The sequence below is a fragment of the Chenopodium album genome, chromosome 3 (genome assembly GCF_948465745.1).
Source record: "Chenopodium album chromosome 3, dcCheAlbu1.1, whole genome shotgun sequence".
Taxonomy (NCBI): domain Eukaryota; kingdom Viridiplantae; phylum Streptophyta; class Magnoliopsida; order Caryophyllales; family Amaranthaceae; genus Chenopodium; species Chenopodium album.
Window position 1 is genome coordinate 1,526,054 of NC_137836.1, and position 15,411 is coordinate 1,541,464.

At 35.0% G+C, this 15,411-nt stretch overlaps 1 protein-coding gene across 1 annotated transcript; it reads right to left on the reverse strand.

The window, feature by feature from the left end:
- Nucleotides 1-1,573: 1,573 nt before the first annotated feature.
- Nucleotides 1,574-9,193, reverse strand: LOC145623683 (serine/threonine-protein kinase STY13-like). Its single transcript, XM_081676536.1, has 6 exons — nucleotides 8,317-9,193; nucleotides 7,147-7,279; nucleotides 6,783-6,978; nucleotides 6,244-6,368; nucleotides 3,393-3,551; nucleotides 1,574-2,208 (listed from the first exon to the last, which is right to left on the reverse strand). Exons 1-6 carry the CDS (start codon nucleotides 8,478-8,480, stop codon nucleotides 1,903-1,905), a joined length of 1,083 nt encoding a protein of 360 aa, XP_081532662.1. The 5' UTR covers nucleotides 8,481-9,193; the 3' UTR covers nucleotides 1,574-1,902.
- Between the last annotated feature and the right edge of the window lie 6,218 nt (nucleotides 9,194-15,411).

Consider the following 15,411-nt stretch of genomic DNA (forward strand, 5'->3'; position numbering starts at 1 on the left):
AAATCCAAAACTCATCTTAAGACTCTACAAGAGGACAAAATCTTTTAGTTATTACCAATAGTGAGTTGCCAACTCACACCCTCTTAAAAAAATTTATTAAAAAAATAAATATATATGTAAATGAATGTTAATAATATTAATAGATAAGCAAATCTGAAGTGAGTCATGGAATAACGTGTGAAATTGGATGAAGTTTTGTATGAATCTGAATAAAAAAAAAAATTATTAAAAGTTAGTGGAAATCTGATGTGGCTGAGTGTGGAGTATAAGTCAATCTTGGGATAAACTTAACCTTATGAGCCAAAATAACCCTCTAAAACCTTATAGGAATATCTTTCGACACGCAATTTGAGAAAAAAATATTAATGGGCGATCGTTAACGAAATCCTAACAGAAACCATAATAATATGATAGCAAAATTCATATTTTTGTGTGTTTTGGTAGTTGTAAAATAAAATAAAATTTTACCTAGGTAGCAAAAAAAATCAAAGTGGTGCTTTTTAACAATAACAAAAGTCAAATGTCTTCATAACCAAATTTCTTCATAATATTTGTCTATTTTCGACCATTTTTTTATTAATTTCTTTATGATTTCGTTATGCATTTTGGTAAATTTGCATTATTGTTTGAGTGTAGCAAGTGCCTCGGGATTTGTCCAAGTTTAGTTTTTTGAGTTAGTAATTCTAATGTAGACTTACATGAAATCCAAAAGGAGATTTATTAATCTATTACAATGGGATAAATTTTGACAATATTTTTTTCATAAATATAAGAAATCAATAAAACGAAAATTGTAACTTTGCTAATAAAGTTTTGAGTAATTTCAATGACATAATAATATTACTCCATAAGTTGATTCTTCAACCCCCTATATGCAAATAAATAAACACCTCATACTCTCTTCATATTCAAATAAATGAAACGTTTTTTTTTATGCACGCATGTCAATATAATAGTTTAAATGATAATATCTTTAATTATCAATAGGTAAAAGTATAACAATTGAATATTAATAAATTATTCGCAAGGACGACTCCAACAAGTACCCACAATACAATTTATTTTTTGTATAAATCACAAACATTAGTCAAACTAAATTAGAAAAATAGTGAAAAAAGTCAAAACGTTTCATTTATTTAAACACGGAGAAAGTAATTACCAAGACAATGAATCTATGACTACCATCACTTTTATTGTGGTTTGTACTCGTGTTGGAGGGCATAAGGGTATAATTTCAGCAGATTACCATCAGGTGGAAGTGATGGGGAAACTCCCAACAATGAGCTACGTGAGAGTCTCGAACCTCACACAGTCACACCTGGGATTCAGAGGCTTCGTGAGTTTATAATCGAACTGATAACATAACACAACGAACCAAGTAAAGGCAGTGTCCTTGCTGCAGCATTGCAACATGGTGACTGAATTAGAGGAAAGATTCAAAACCTTCCATGTGACATACTTCGTATTAGGCTTACAGATTGTAATCTAGTTAATCCACAACGACCACAAGGAATGATCACACAGACCATACAAACATGTTTTACGAAATACACCAAAACTGAAACAAGCCACATAGAAGGATATATACGTGTATAAATCATCTCATTACGGCACTACTCCACATCCATCACTCTAAATGAGTCTTGCCGAGCAACAAATTGATCAAGCCATATATATTTTCTTTACAATGAAGTGAACGTTGGTGTAATATTGACAACTTGTGTATTTCCTTTATTTCTGAACAAGAACATGTTCCCTCACTAACATGCTATCTCTTTCAATAATCATCCTGAGCTAATCATCAAGTTCTCCAACTAATCAAAAGATATTACACAAAAAAGAGGAAGAGAAGAAAATAACCGTCTATTGAATGTTTCAACACAAAATTTTACCCAATTTTCTTCATTGTAAGTTCCTTGTCCTCTTTGTAGCAGCAAAAAGCTGGCGAATGAATGAGAATTTCCCCCTAGCACGTGCTGAGAACTCGGTAATGGCACCATTACTTGTTGAAGCAGCCTGATTGGCCTCTGATTCTGGCAAGCACGGCTGTGGAGGAGGTGCTGGTGGTTGGAGTGTAAAGAGATATTGATTTAACATGCGGATAATCTGACTGAAGCTAGGCCGTAAGTTAGGGTCTTCGACCCAACATGATTGTATGATGAATGCAAGTTCTGGGGCTATATCATCTGGAATTTTTGGTCTCTCTTGCTGCATTGAAAATAAGACGACAAAATTACTCAGAAACTCACATTAAAAGACATATATCATAGTTATATGGAATTATACGAATACTACTATGGGCTAGGGCATTTAGCTTTTAACAAAGGACAACCCGAACTTTGTATAAAGCCCCCCTTCAAAACTGAATTATAAACATACTCCCTTGAACTCTCAATAGTCTTCCTGCGTTTTTGCTCGTCTCAATAAACATTGTATCTCCATCATATCAAGCCATCAACCTTCCTCTCACAACTCCCGACATTCACTCATACTACATTCCCTCGTACTACTTTTTCTCTACACTTTCAAAATTTTAGGAGTATATTTCACCATTTTTTTTTCTTAATTATCAACTTACCATTCAATAACAACACATTCTTTTTAAGATCATACAAAATCTTGTAGAAAACGATATAGAAATTCTGAGTTAAATGAAGAGAGATGCATACTTCAGCAACCTCCAAGTAGGATCAACCCAATGTAAAGTACATACTACATACACAATAACAACTACCTAGTAAGGATCCGTGTTCTGGGAAGGTCAAGAGAGGTCCAAATGGATTGTAGCCTTTCTAACCCTTATCCAGATAAAAGTAACATACAGCAAAATCCAGAATAAACATAACATTTGAAGACATTGCTCTATATTGAAACAGTCGCAAACTAAAAGCAAACCATGCTAAAAAAACACAAAGGTTCGCTTATACTAATACTAAAAGGGTGTCCCAGTTCTAAGTTAGCATCCTACTTTCGGCAAGATTTTTCAAAAGTCAGAACCCACGCCTACCCAGTCACTTCAAACTCTTCACTTTTCTTCCTATTTTATCTTTGTGCCTTTGAACCCTCAAGCAAAGTTGACTTACAATAGGGAGGGAGAGAGTAGTTAGGAAACAGGTTTAAACAACGGGTCTACAAGAAGCAAATAAAAGAAAGCGTCCATAAAAACATAAGGTGCAAAGAATTAAAAAGAAGAATCATTATATGCTGCGCACAATGACACCTAGCAGCAGCAGAAAGATTTTAACTCTACACACCTTAAATGCTGCAGCATATGCAGCTTGTAAAAGAAAGTGTCCATAAAAACATAAGGTGCAAAGAATTAAAAAGAAGAATCATTATATGCTGTGCACAATGACACCTAGCAGCAGCAGATAGATTTTAACTCTACACACCTTAAATGCTGCAGCATATGCAGCTTGTAAATTGGACATTCCTTCAAAAGGCATGCGATTAGTCAACAACTCCCACAGGACAATTCCAAAACTGTACACATCTACCCTGTTGTTGTAATGCTTCTTTTCTCCTTGGCGTAAAGTGACTGTGCTGTACAACTGCAAGAACAAACCAGTATGCATATATAAGGTTATCATAGACTACAGAAGGAACCTCAGACAATGTTCTGGCCTGATTTAAAGCCTATAGTATCTTCAACAACTTTATAAACCTTTGTCTGTTCAAGGAATATGGAAATTACATTTCTTTATTTCTTTAGAAAATATCCTAAGGACTAAAAGACTGGGGCGTTAACTTTAGACAAGTTCAAAGGAAAAATTAGCTTTGACAAGGGCTAAGCTAACAACTAAGAAAGTTAGAATAAGTTCAAACTACAAATTAGGAAAAATAAGCTCAGATAAGGGATAGAAAGTTCAGATAAGGGTTATCATGTAAAAAGAAGGAAATTTAAACCAGGAAATACATCCACATCAATCCAAATTCTCTAAATGTAAAAGGCAACTACTTCGTGGATCTATATGAATTACAAAATATCATAGTGCATACGATTTACCAAAAGGATAAAAGAAATCATAGGATCAACATAATCTAGCAAATTACATACTAGTCTACAGGACAGTATATTACAGAGCATTAGACACAACTAAGTAACTAATAAACATTAAATCCTACATTATGCCAGAAGCCAGAACATGGCATCCTTCGGTTGTTAAATTGAGTGGATGGGCATAGAAGAAGAGAAAGCACCTAAGGGAGGACACAGTAGTCTCTTGGTCAATCAACTGATTTAAACAGCCTATAAAACAATGAAAATCCTTGCTCTGGAATATCATGGTTCCACTCTATAACAAATTAAGAACTAAAGTACTAAAAGAACATAATCTAGCTAGAATCTCTTAAATAACTATTCTGTTGACTCCAATTAAATAGCTTAAACCAAAGTGATATGTCAGCAAGACATGCCTATAAAACTGAGGATCATCTTATATTGCAATATAAAGTATACAATTAGAAGAACACATGGCAATTGTTTAGGGGGATTCAAGAAAGGGAAAGGCAACTAACTACCATGATTCCCTTATCGTTCATTAGGCTAATTTAATCATTCGCTTTACCCCTTCCATTCCCCCACTTTCTTCTACCATGATTCCCACACCCCCAAGCAATCATCCTAACTCTTCTACACCCAACCAACTTAACTACCACTATGACCACCCCAATACACCGTAACACCACCATCTAATGCCGGAATTGTTAACCTCTACCAGAACCACCCCAACCACCGAAAAAGTGACTAAAAACAAAACCAACATAACCCCTGGTGTCGCCGCACCCTTCAAAAACACTCACCCACTTGTATAAAAATAATAATAATCAATCAATCAAGCCTTAATCCCATAAGAGGGGTCGGCTACATGAACCAAATTTGATTATTCCGTGTAATAATAATAAATTAATAAATAAATAAAAACCCTTCAAAAACACCCACCACCACTAATCCACCACCTACAAAACCACCACCCACCACTGAAAAGAGTGAAAACCAACCCCACCCACCGAATACATATCCAACTCACACGAAACCACACTTCCACCACCATCCAACCTTCCCACTTTCACCAAACCACTTCAAATAAAAACACGTAACCACGCCAGAAAAGCCCAAATACAAAAAAAACAACTCTAAACATTTAAAAGCACACCACTTACTCTAAAATCAACCCTGAACATCAAGAAATTCCATCAAAAATAATACTTCCTTTGTTTCCTAAATATTGCAACATGGGGAAGGGGCACATATTATAAGAAGAGGAGAGAGATAGAGAGGAATAAAGATAAGGTACCATTTGATGAGGATAGAGAAAGAGAAAATATGTGCAAATAAGGAAATGTTGCAATATATGTGAAATTTCCTAAAATGGTAATTGTTGCAATATGTGTGGAGGAAGTAGATCTAAAAGAAAGAGGAGAGAGAGAAAGTGGGTGCGACGTATATAGGGAGAGGGGTGGTGGCATTGGTCCAGTAATTGTGGAAGGAGGGCGCCGGTGTTGGAAGCATAGAGCCGATAGAGGAATGGCACTAGTAGACTAGTAGTGGTGGAGAATAAAGGTAGTGGCGGTCGTAGCTGGAAGGATAGATATACATGGTTTCCCTTTACTATTTTTTTTTTCTTTTTAATAAAAGACAAAAAAGAAAACCTAGGAGAATTAAAGGAGTTGCTTTCCTTTCTCCTTCTTTCCTTTACCCCTTTACAAACCAAACACCATATGCCTAGACATGTTGTAGCCCTCTTCCTATAATAATATGCATAGTGTTCAAGGTGCAAAAATACGGCCGCATTGTTTCAGTACAGCCATATTGTAAAGGATTTTCAATTGATCAATCCAAAATCATACGGTTCAATATAAGGTGCATCAAAAACCCGGGATCTTATCAGAATCAAATGATTCAACATATCAAACATTACATTCCGTGTTTCACTCAAAAATTACTTGCTATTTTTAGATAGAGCGAAAGTTTCCTCACGTCTCCCCAATAAAGGCTTTATGCCTCAAATAGTCTAACAACACTAATAAATTACAATTATTGTAAGATTCTAAAAAGACTTTGTAATCAAATTCATATTGCGACAACCGCGTCATGATCTGCAATCAATGCATCAACTCTAGTCCCGCCACGCTAGGCCGTTCTAGGGATCATGACCAAAACCGTATTTTCGAACCATATTTGAGATCATCCAACAAAAATCAATTTACCACTCAAAAAAATAAATAAAAACTAAAACCTACCTCAGGAGCCATCCAGCGATACGTCCCAGTTTCTGCAGTCATCATCTCGGTCAGAGTTTCTTCTCTCGCAAGACCAAAATCTGCTAGCTTCACAGACTTGTGATTGGCAGTAAGCAGCAAATTATCTGCAAACAGCATAACAATAGACAATCGATATAGAGTCTCCACAATGAACAAAATGTTGTCACAATAAATAACACAAGTAAGCAAACAAATCAAGAAAAGGAGTTATTTGCATTACAACCTGAAAGGCTGAAATGATTAAATATACGTAGTTTATACTTCAGAATCACACTCGACAACAGAAAATGAGAGCAAAAGCAGCAAAACTTCATCATACAGTTGTAAATCAAGTAGAATAAAGTGAGAAATAAAATTAAAAAATCTAGTTTTAATGCTTCAATCTCATTACATCCCAAGTCTACCAAACAAGGTTATATGGACAAAAAAAATATACATATGGTAGTTGATATTTAGTTCACTTCCTAATATATCAGTATGTAAAATAGTCTACAAACAAAGGATAGTCCTGGCAATACCAGGCTTTAAATCTCTGTGTATGATTCCATTAGCATGCAGACAGTCCATTGCACGAGCAATGTCAAGTGCATAACTCAACACCACATCTAGCTCTAGCTGATTTGGACGAAGACTGTTCAAGTACTTCCGCAATGATAGGCCTGGTAACAATTCTGTAACTATAACCATCAATGGGTCTTTGCAAGCTCCGATAAACTGCAGTGAAAAATAATGGGTAAATATATGACATGCTTGAAGTAGATTTCCAACCACAAGAATACAGCAAAATACAAGCTTCTCTGCTGCAACAGATAGAAGGAATAGGGAGGTTTGAAAAAGAAAAAGGGACACAAACAATTCACCAATCAAATATTAAAGACCTGCCTTGACGAGGTTCTCATGCTTAACTCTAGACATCATGTTAACCTCCCGTATAAAGCGGCTTTCAAGCAAAGCCCTCTCATCAGTAGTACTCCCACGGTTAAGAACTTTAATAGCCACAATTCTGTCACCATATCTGCATTAAGGCAAAGGAAGTATTAATTACTACACCAATAAGGCAATAACTCATAGTACATACCAAAGCAATGCCCATACGGTGCTAACAAAGGCCCTAACCAATAAAAGTCACATAGCACAATCTTATAAAGCACTACACCAAAAATTTATGAACAAGACATCATTTATCAAGTCAAATGTAGGACTTAAAGAATGAAATTCAGTGTATCATAATGTTTTTAGCTTCATAAGCATCATTAACTAAGTGCACAATGAAAATCATAGGAGTAATTCCGTGCATTATAATCCGCAATATTTGTAGCTTCCCTACCCACCTTTCTTACACAAAATAAAAATGCTCACACTTTACAACTATCCTATTCTTTCAAATCCCCATCGAAAATACCAATTGTAATAGGGGCAAGACAGCATACATCCGGAACTAATCTCAGGCCAGCTTTACTATTACATGAAGTTTATAGAGCTCATCTTATCTCTCCCCACCCAACCCCACCCCCCTTTATTCTAAAACAGAAAAATGGTTACACTTTACAACTATACTATTCTTTCATACCCCAATCTAAAATAATAACAGATAACAGTAACCGGGGTAAGACGGCATACATCTGGACCTCATCGGACCTAATCTCGAGCCTGTTGGAGGCACTAATACCGGGTTGTTGCTGCGATTGATGTTACTGTTACAGTCTAATTAGCATGATGACAGCATACAAATCTACTCTTAAGTCTTAACTTAAGCCCCCTATAATTTTTTTAACTGTTTTATTGGCCAAAGTAAAACTAAAACAGTTACAAGAAAAAACAAAATTCAGCAAACATTTACAGACATCAGCAATTACTTAGCCAAGTAATCAATTAATAATACAACAAACATCATGAATTCAAAATTACCATAGACTTAAACATAAACACTCTAAATTAAGCAACTTTAAAACACTATTAACAATATGATCACAAAAAAGGGAATAATTAACAGCACAAAATCATGAAAATAACAATTTCACTTTTTCTTTCCTTTGGTTAAATTAATCTGACCTGCCTTCATAAACCTTGCCATGAGCTCCTTCCCCAACTTTGGACCCAATAAACAACAACCTCGGGTCAACCAGAAGACTCTCATCAAGTGACCCGGTGATCGACCCGTTTCTAGAATTCGGGTTGTTTGACCCACAATCATTCTCTTCTCTTCCAATACTCATACTCTTCAATTAATTTTCTCAAATAATCCCTGAATGCCTCATTTCAAAAAAAAAAAAAAAAAAAAAAATCCCCAGAAAAACCCAAAAAAATCAAACTAATTTTTTAAAAATAAACCTTTTAATGTTGCATCAAAAGAAGAATCCGGGGTTTATCAACCCCATAAAAACCCAAATTTTCTCTCTCTCCTGAATAGTCAAATGTTGAATTTTTTTGGAAATTACCAAAATAACAAACAAACAAACAACAATACTATTATACTATTCTTTTTCTTGAAATTTCTTGATTGAACTTGAAGTTTTTTAGTACCCGAAAATGGAAGCAAAATTGTGGGGAGGAAAAAGGGTAGCAAAAAGAACAGAGAAACTTACACTTGAAGCTACAAAAAAAAAAAAAAAAAAAAGATTAAAAATAAAAAGAGGGTTGAAATTTTAGTGGGATTATTGTAGAAAAAATTCTAAAAGCAAAGTTTGAATCTTTTATAAGTAAATTAAAAAATAAATCTTTTTTGAGCTAATTTTGAGCTGAATGAAGATTAAATGAACCCTAATTCTGAATTTTTGTGGGGTAATTGATTTGCAGAGTATTTTTACTTTCTCTCTCTAAGCACTAATTTTCTCTCTCTAAAAGTGAAAATGGAAGTTCCGGTGAAGATATTCGCAGGAATTTGTTCCGGTCAGTATTGTGTTATTTTTTTAATTTAATAATTTTTTATTTTGTTATTTGAAAAAAGTGAGAGGTAAAAATTAGATTTGATTTTTTAAAATAAAATGGAGAGAGAGAAAAAGGAGATATGAAAATACATGTGTCGAATAAGACGTGCACACGTGGAGAGCATATGAAGTGATTCATGTTTTTTTTAATAAAGAAAAATCTTGATGTTCTTAGTTTAGTATTGGGAGCTCAATCACTCTCCAAATAATTTTGCTTGGCTTCGCTTGGGTTGCCCTTTGCTTCGAATTTGGAATTTAGGCCACCAACACGATGAATGGGTTAAGGCATAATTGGCTTATGCCGACTACTTCATTTGTTTCAAATTAATTAATGCGGAGTACTTTTTTTTTTTTCTTCTTATATGTTCGTACATCGATGCATAAATTTACCAAAAATATTCTTATTATTAATAATAAATTGAAAATTCTATTATAATAATTTCAACTTTGTTCGATTTATTTCGAATAATTAACTTTCGATTTCTCTTTAATAATCTCAACTTTCCCCTCCATTTTCATCAATTAATTCCAAACCGGTCAACAAAAATCATCAACCTATTAGGGCATGTTCTCATTGACTGAACTCAGAACTGAACTAAACTAAACTGAACTGAAATGAATATTTTATAAGAGAAGGAAATTAGGAGCTGAACTGAACTGAACTGAATTTCAACGTAAGAGAACAGGCCCTTATTATAGGTTGCTTGACACGCTTCGACATGTGAGTGATCCAATAAAAATTGAATAGCCCCATACCCAGCCTTGCAGACACCCCCTTACCCTGCCCCTTAGTCCAATAGCCACCCCCTCCCTCGCCCCACCGCCGAAACTACCTTTCTCCCACATCCAGTTGACCGAACACACCCCCGAAACCGCCCCTGACTTAAACCACCCACCCCAAAACCACCCTAGAAACACGCCCCCCCCCCCCTTCCCCACCCGAAACCTTTCTCCCACCCCTCGAAAACCTTTCCCCAACCCCTCGAAAATCTAATCGAAACCTTTCCCTCACCCCTCGAAACCGGTGTTTTAGTGGTGAAGGGTCAGCAATTTTGTGGTGGGGAAGGGAGAGAGAAAGAAAACAAGGAAGGGGGGTGGGCCAGTTTTGGAGGTGGAGAATGGAGGGAAGGTTTCCGGTTAAACTGGGGAGTGAGGAGGAAGGAATGGGGTTGGGAAAGGGGGAGTTCTTCCAATGGGGCTTAGAATGGGGGGTGTTTGTCGTTTTTTTTTTTTTTTTTTTTTTTGTTTACATTTTTAGATCGATAAATGTGCGACACGTGCCATATTAGGGAAAAAAACATTTTAACAGGTTGCCAATTTTTGGGACTCAATAAAGAAAATATACGTGAAAGTTGGGATTATTGCAGAATAATCGAAAGTGGAGATTATTCAAACTAAAAAATAGGCAAAGTTGGGATTATTATAATAAGTTAATAAGTAGATTTTTTAAATATGCACATTGAGTGAGAAAATCTACAAAATCTCACATGAATGTGATCTTCCTTATCTATAATTGAAAAAAAAATTAGTGAAGTAAAGTTTGCAAAAGTGCAAAAAAATCAAAGTGTTTAATTTGAAATGAGGGACATATCAATGATAATTATTGAGTTTTCAAATTCAAATTTACGAGTAAATAAATAAATAACAATAAACTTTTTAAAAATTTAAATAAAAACGTCTTATCACAATAAGACCACTTTGTAGGTAGGTTGGGCCAAGGGTTGAGAAACTGAGTACAATTATTGTCTAGATAATATAACTTAGGTCTTGTTTGGTTGCACTTTAATAATTGGGGAAATACAAATTCATGGAAAATGTGTTTAAGAGTAGTTGTTTGGTTAGCAAAAATGTAGGAAGTGGAAATTCCTAAGGAATTTGGAATTCCTACAAAACATGGGAATTAATTTCCCACATCCTACCTTGGCCACTCAAATTTCCTACATGTATTTTGCGTGAAATAACATTATTGTCCCAAAATTTTGGGAAAGTAGTTGAAATTAGGAAAATTTGTCAAAAAAATCTTTTAAAAGCATCATTTTGCAAAAAAAAACCTTTTAAAACCTTTTTATTTTTATTTCAAAAAACCATCACGTTTATTTTTTTGGAAGAGAAAGCCTATATCCCTAATTACCCTCTAATTAACATAATTAAACTCTAATTTCTTCTAATTAACATGATCCCTTTCCCCCTTTCTCCCTCCCCTTCCGCCTCCTTCATGCTCCCATTGAATCACCCCCCACTGGACTCGCTGTCTGGATCCCCCCACCTTCAACGACCTCCTCCACATCCAGATAATCTTCCCTTTCTCCCTAATCACCACTCGATAACCACCTCTTTAATTTTGAAAAACCCTAGAAAATTGATTTGGGGGTTTTTTTAATTGTGTGTATCTTGCTAGCAATGGATGCTTGTTTTGGCTTTGATTATGTATGTATGTGATGCTAGGGTTATTTAGAAGCAAATTGCAATTGATTTGGACTTGATTTGATCATGTTTGAGTAAATAAGATCCAAAAATTTGAAGGGAAGGCGGTGGTCGCCAACGGGGGAAAGGGACGGTCCTCTGGCGATGGAGGTAGGTCGCCGGGGGTGGGGGGATCTGAGTGGCAAGTTCGGTGGGTGAGGGGGAGGGGGAAGGGAGGAAGAAGGGGAAAGGGTGGTTGGTTGGTGGTTGGGGTGGTGGTTTTTTTTATGTATAAATTAAATCTTATTATTAAGTAATTGGGTGGGTTAGAGGTAAATTAGAAGAAATTGGAGGAAATTAGAATCTAATTAAGTTAATTAGAAGATAATCAAGGAAATAAGTTTCCTCTAGCAAAAAAAAAAATGAACGTGATGGTTTTTTTTTTAACATAAAGCTCTTAAAAGATTTTTTTTTTTTTTTTCCGCAAAATGGTGCTTTTATATTTCCTATATTTCAACTAAATACAATTTTAGTAATTCCTAGGATATAAATTTTTTCATTATGTATTGTACCTTCTTATAGGCATTTAATTCCCATATGTAATTTTTTTTTTTTAAAGAATTCCCATATGTAACTAAACGGCCTTAGGATTGTATTTTATTGGAAGTCTACGGTGGCCGGCAAAGTGGCAAAAGAGATCGAGCAGTTTGTTGTTCACACATTCATTTCATGAGATAGGCCATATTATTTGTTGGATAATATAAATAATTGTTTGAGTACTCCCTATATATTATAGTGGATACAAAATGTATATAAATAGTAATCGTGGAACAAAGTGGAAATACTAGAAAATAGTATCAGCCCATCATACATGATACTTGGTATCTCAGCACCATGAATATTTTATAAGCTCATTTGAGAATGTCCTAATTAAATAATTAACTTACCCATGTATTAAATTGTGACTTGTTAGTAGTTATAAATTTATAATTATAATGCCCATTTAAAAGAACTTTTGCTATATTTTATACAGTTTTATTTTTCTGATAAGAAGCCCCATTATTAAGCATTTAACAATGATTATGCCCAATCGTTAATTATAAGTTGTTACAAACAATGGATTGCATTACATTAGTATAACCACCGGATAAGTATCAAACTTATAGATGGAGAAAGGATTGGATAAAAGCTCTTTGTTCACTTTAGAATTCACATTGCGTTTTTTATGTGTCTATTTTATATAGTATTTTACCCCCGTCCCTTGGTCATAATTAGCAGTGTTTTTGGCTCTTTAGAGCCACTTTTATTACTAATTGGTGTTTTCTAGTGTTTTCGTAGATTTGGTTGACTTTTGCAGGGATTTATGCTTTTGGGGTATTTTCCCGAGATATTTTGGAGCAATCACGAACATTGGAGAAGCACGACCAGAGTTTATAGCCCAGGGCCGGTTAGAGCCATCGAACCGGTGATTAAGGGCTCGGTATAGGTGATACCGGGGCATTTGGACCGAGTATTCAAGACCCAAAGAGGAAACCCAGATTGGCCCGAAGAATTAGAGCCCAATCGTAGTCCAAACAGTGGCCCAAATGAGCCGCCCGGCCAAAAAGGCTGGCGCCCGGAGGCGCGCCCGGCCGGGCGGGAGAAGCTTAGTCTGGCGCCCGGTGACGCGCCCGGTGACGCGCCCGGCCGGGCGCGAGATTAGTATTAGAGTCAAAAAAGGCGCGCCCGATCGGGCGGTGCCTCGCCCGATCGGGCGCGTGTTTTATTAGTTGATGTTTAACGTAGTTTTAATTTGTTTTAGCTTAGGATTTTTGTACGGAGTATAAATACTCCTCCGTAATACGTTTTTAGGATCTTTTTTTCCTTCTCTTCTTCTCTTTTTCACTTTTCTTTACTCTCTTAATTATTCTCTTAGATTTCTTTTCTCTTAAACCTTTGTTCTTAATTTTTTCCTTTAATTCCAGATTTATTTTTGGTAACGATTTCTCTTCCTTTAATCTTAGTTATTTATTTTATTCCTTTAATCATGTCTTATTTCATTGCTTTGATTAGTTTAGATTTAATTATGTGTGAGTAGTTTTATTTCTAGGGTTTATGGGGATCCTTAAATAATATGAAGGGGTAATTTATTGTTGTTGATTATCAATGCTAGATTAATTTCCTATTGATTGATTTAATGCTCTGTAACTAGATTAGGCCTATCTTTTATGCATGAGTTTGACAATATTGATTCAAGATGCGAGAGATGAGAATTGATGTTTAGGTCTAGTTTCAATAGGCAGGTTAATTTATAAATGGTTAAGTCAAGATTCGAGAGATGAGATTTAATACCGGTAAATTAATTGTGTGATTGTAATACGTAGCGAGAGCCCTTTACAATCTGGTTAATTGATGCATTGATGATTGACTATTATTGATTGTTGGTATTGCATGATAATTTCTTATTGGATTGTTTTAATGTTTTACAATTGCGGCTTGTAAAAGTATAGCAATATTAAATTGATGAATCGAGCAGATGTTAATTTGATATTAAAGGCTATTTTCAATAAGAACTTAGATCTAGTAAATTGCGAGAGCCTGTTAAATCTATGTTGATTAATAAATTGCGAGAATCTGTTAATCATGTTATTTATGCAATGTCAATGATTGATTACTATGTTTTACCCTGGGGTATTATTTATTGGTGAACCTATGCCCTAGATCCTTCCATATATTGTTATCTTCCTATTCTCAACCTTAGTAGTTTAGTTTCTTACTTAATTATAAATATTGGTTACTTAAATAATTTAGATTATAATAATAAATTAGAATTAAAAAGACCTGTTTCCCTGTGGAGTTCGACCCTACTTCCCTATCTACTTTAGTTAGAGATTTAGGTAATTATTTTTGATTAGGGGATACGACTTTACCCTGTCAGTTTTATGTGTGGCTACTTATTAAAAAAACAAAGTAACCCCTGTAACAATTACCCGATAACCCCTTGTAATACTGATCAAGTAACCCCTATTATACTAACAAAGTAACCCTTGTAAAACTGAACGAGTAACCCCTATAACACTAACAAAGTAACCCTCATAATGGATGGCCACACCGTGTGGCCAGCCATATATAAGACTTTGTGTAGAACTGAATATATTAATACTAGTCCATCTAATTATCTTAAATAATATTCTTATCTGTAGTTGGTCACCCTGTGTGGTTGAGGCTACTAATTCAAGAGTTACTTATTCCGAGCTAAGGTTACTCGACCGGTTAGGGATTACTTATTTAGGGGTTACTCGATCGGTTAAGAGTTACCCTCACATAGAAAACACGCTAATTGACCGACTGAGCAACCCCGAAATAAGTACTCCGGCGAAAACAGAAGTTCCATTATTACCTACAATAAACACAAGTATGAATTCGTTGGCCATTACATAATTTGTCAGATGGTTAAATGGTAAGACAAAGTATAACATATTGTAACGTGTAATGGTGCAAGATATGCCTCTCTACATCTCTACCCTCTCATTATATGAGAAAGTCTGTCTAGTAATGCGACTCATTAAATACTTTAGTGGAAACTTGTTTGTACTAAGTTATATTTTTGGTAACAATTGGATACCAACAAATACTAAATTTTGATTAGCACTAATAAAGCTACATTTTGATACTAAATAGATTTCAATTAAGCAAAATATTTTTCATACTGTTCATAACTATTGGTGTTCTGTTGAGCTCGATTTATTTGTTGCTTGCCAAAACCTGTGTATTCTATGTCATTCTGCTCATTTCCCAAGATCAATGGAATATGGGATACTGATAGAGAATATCCATA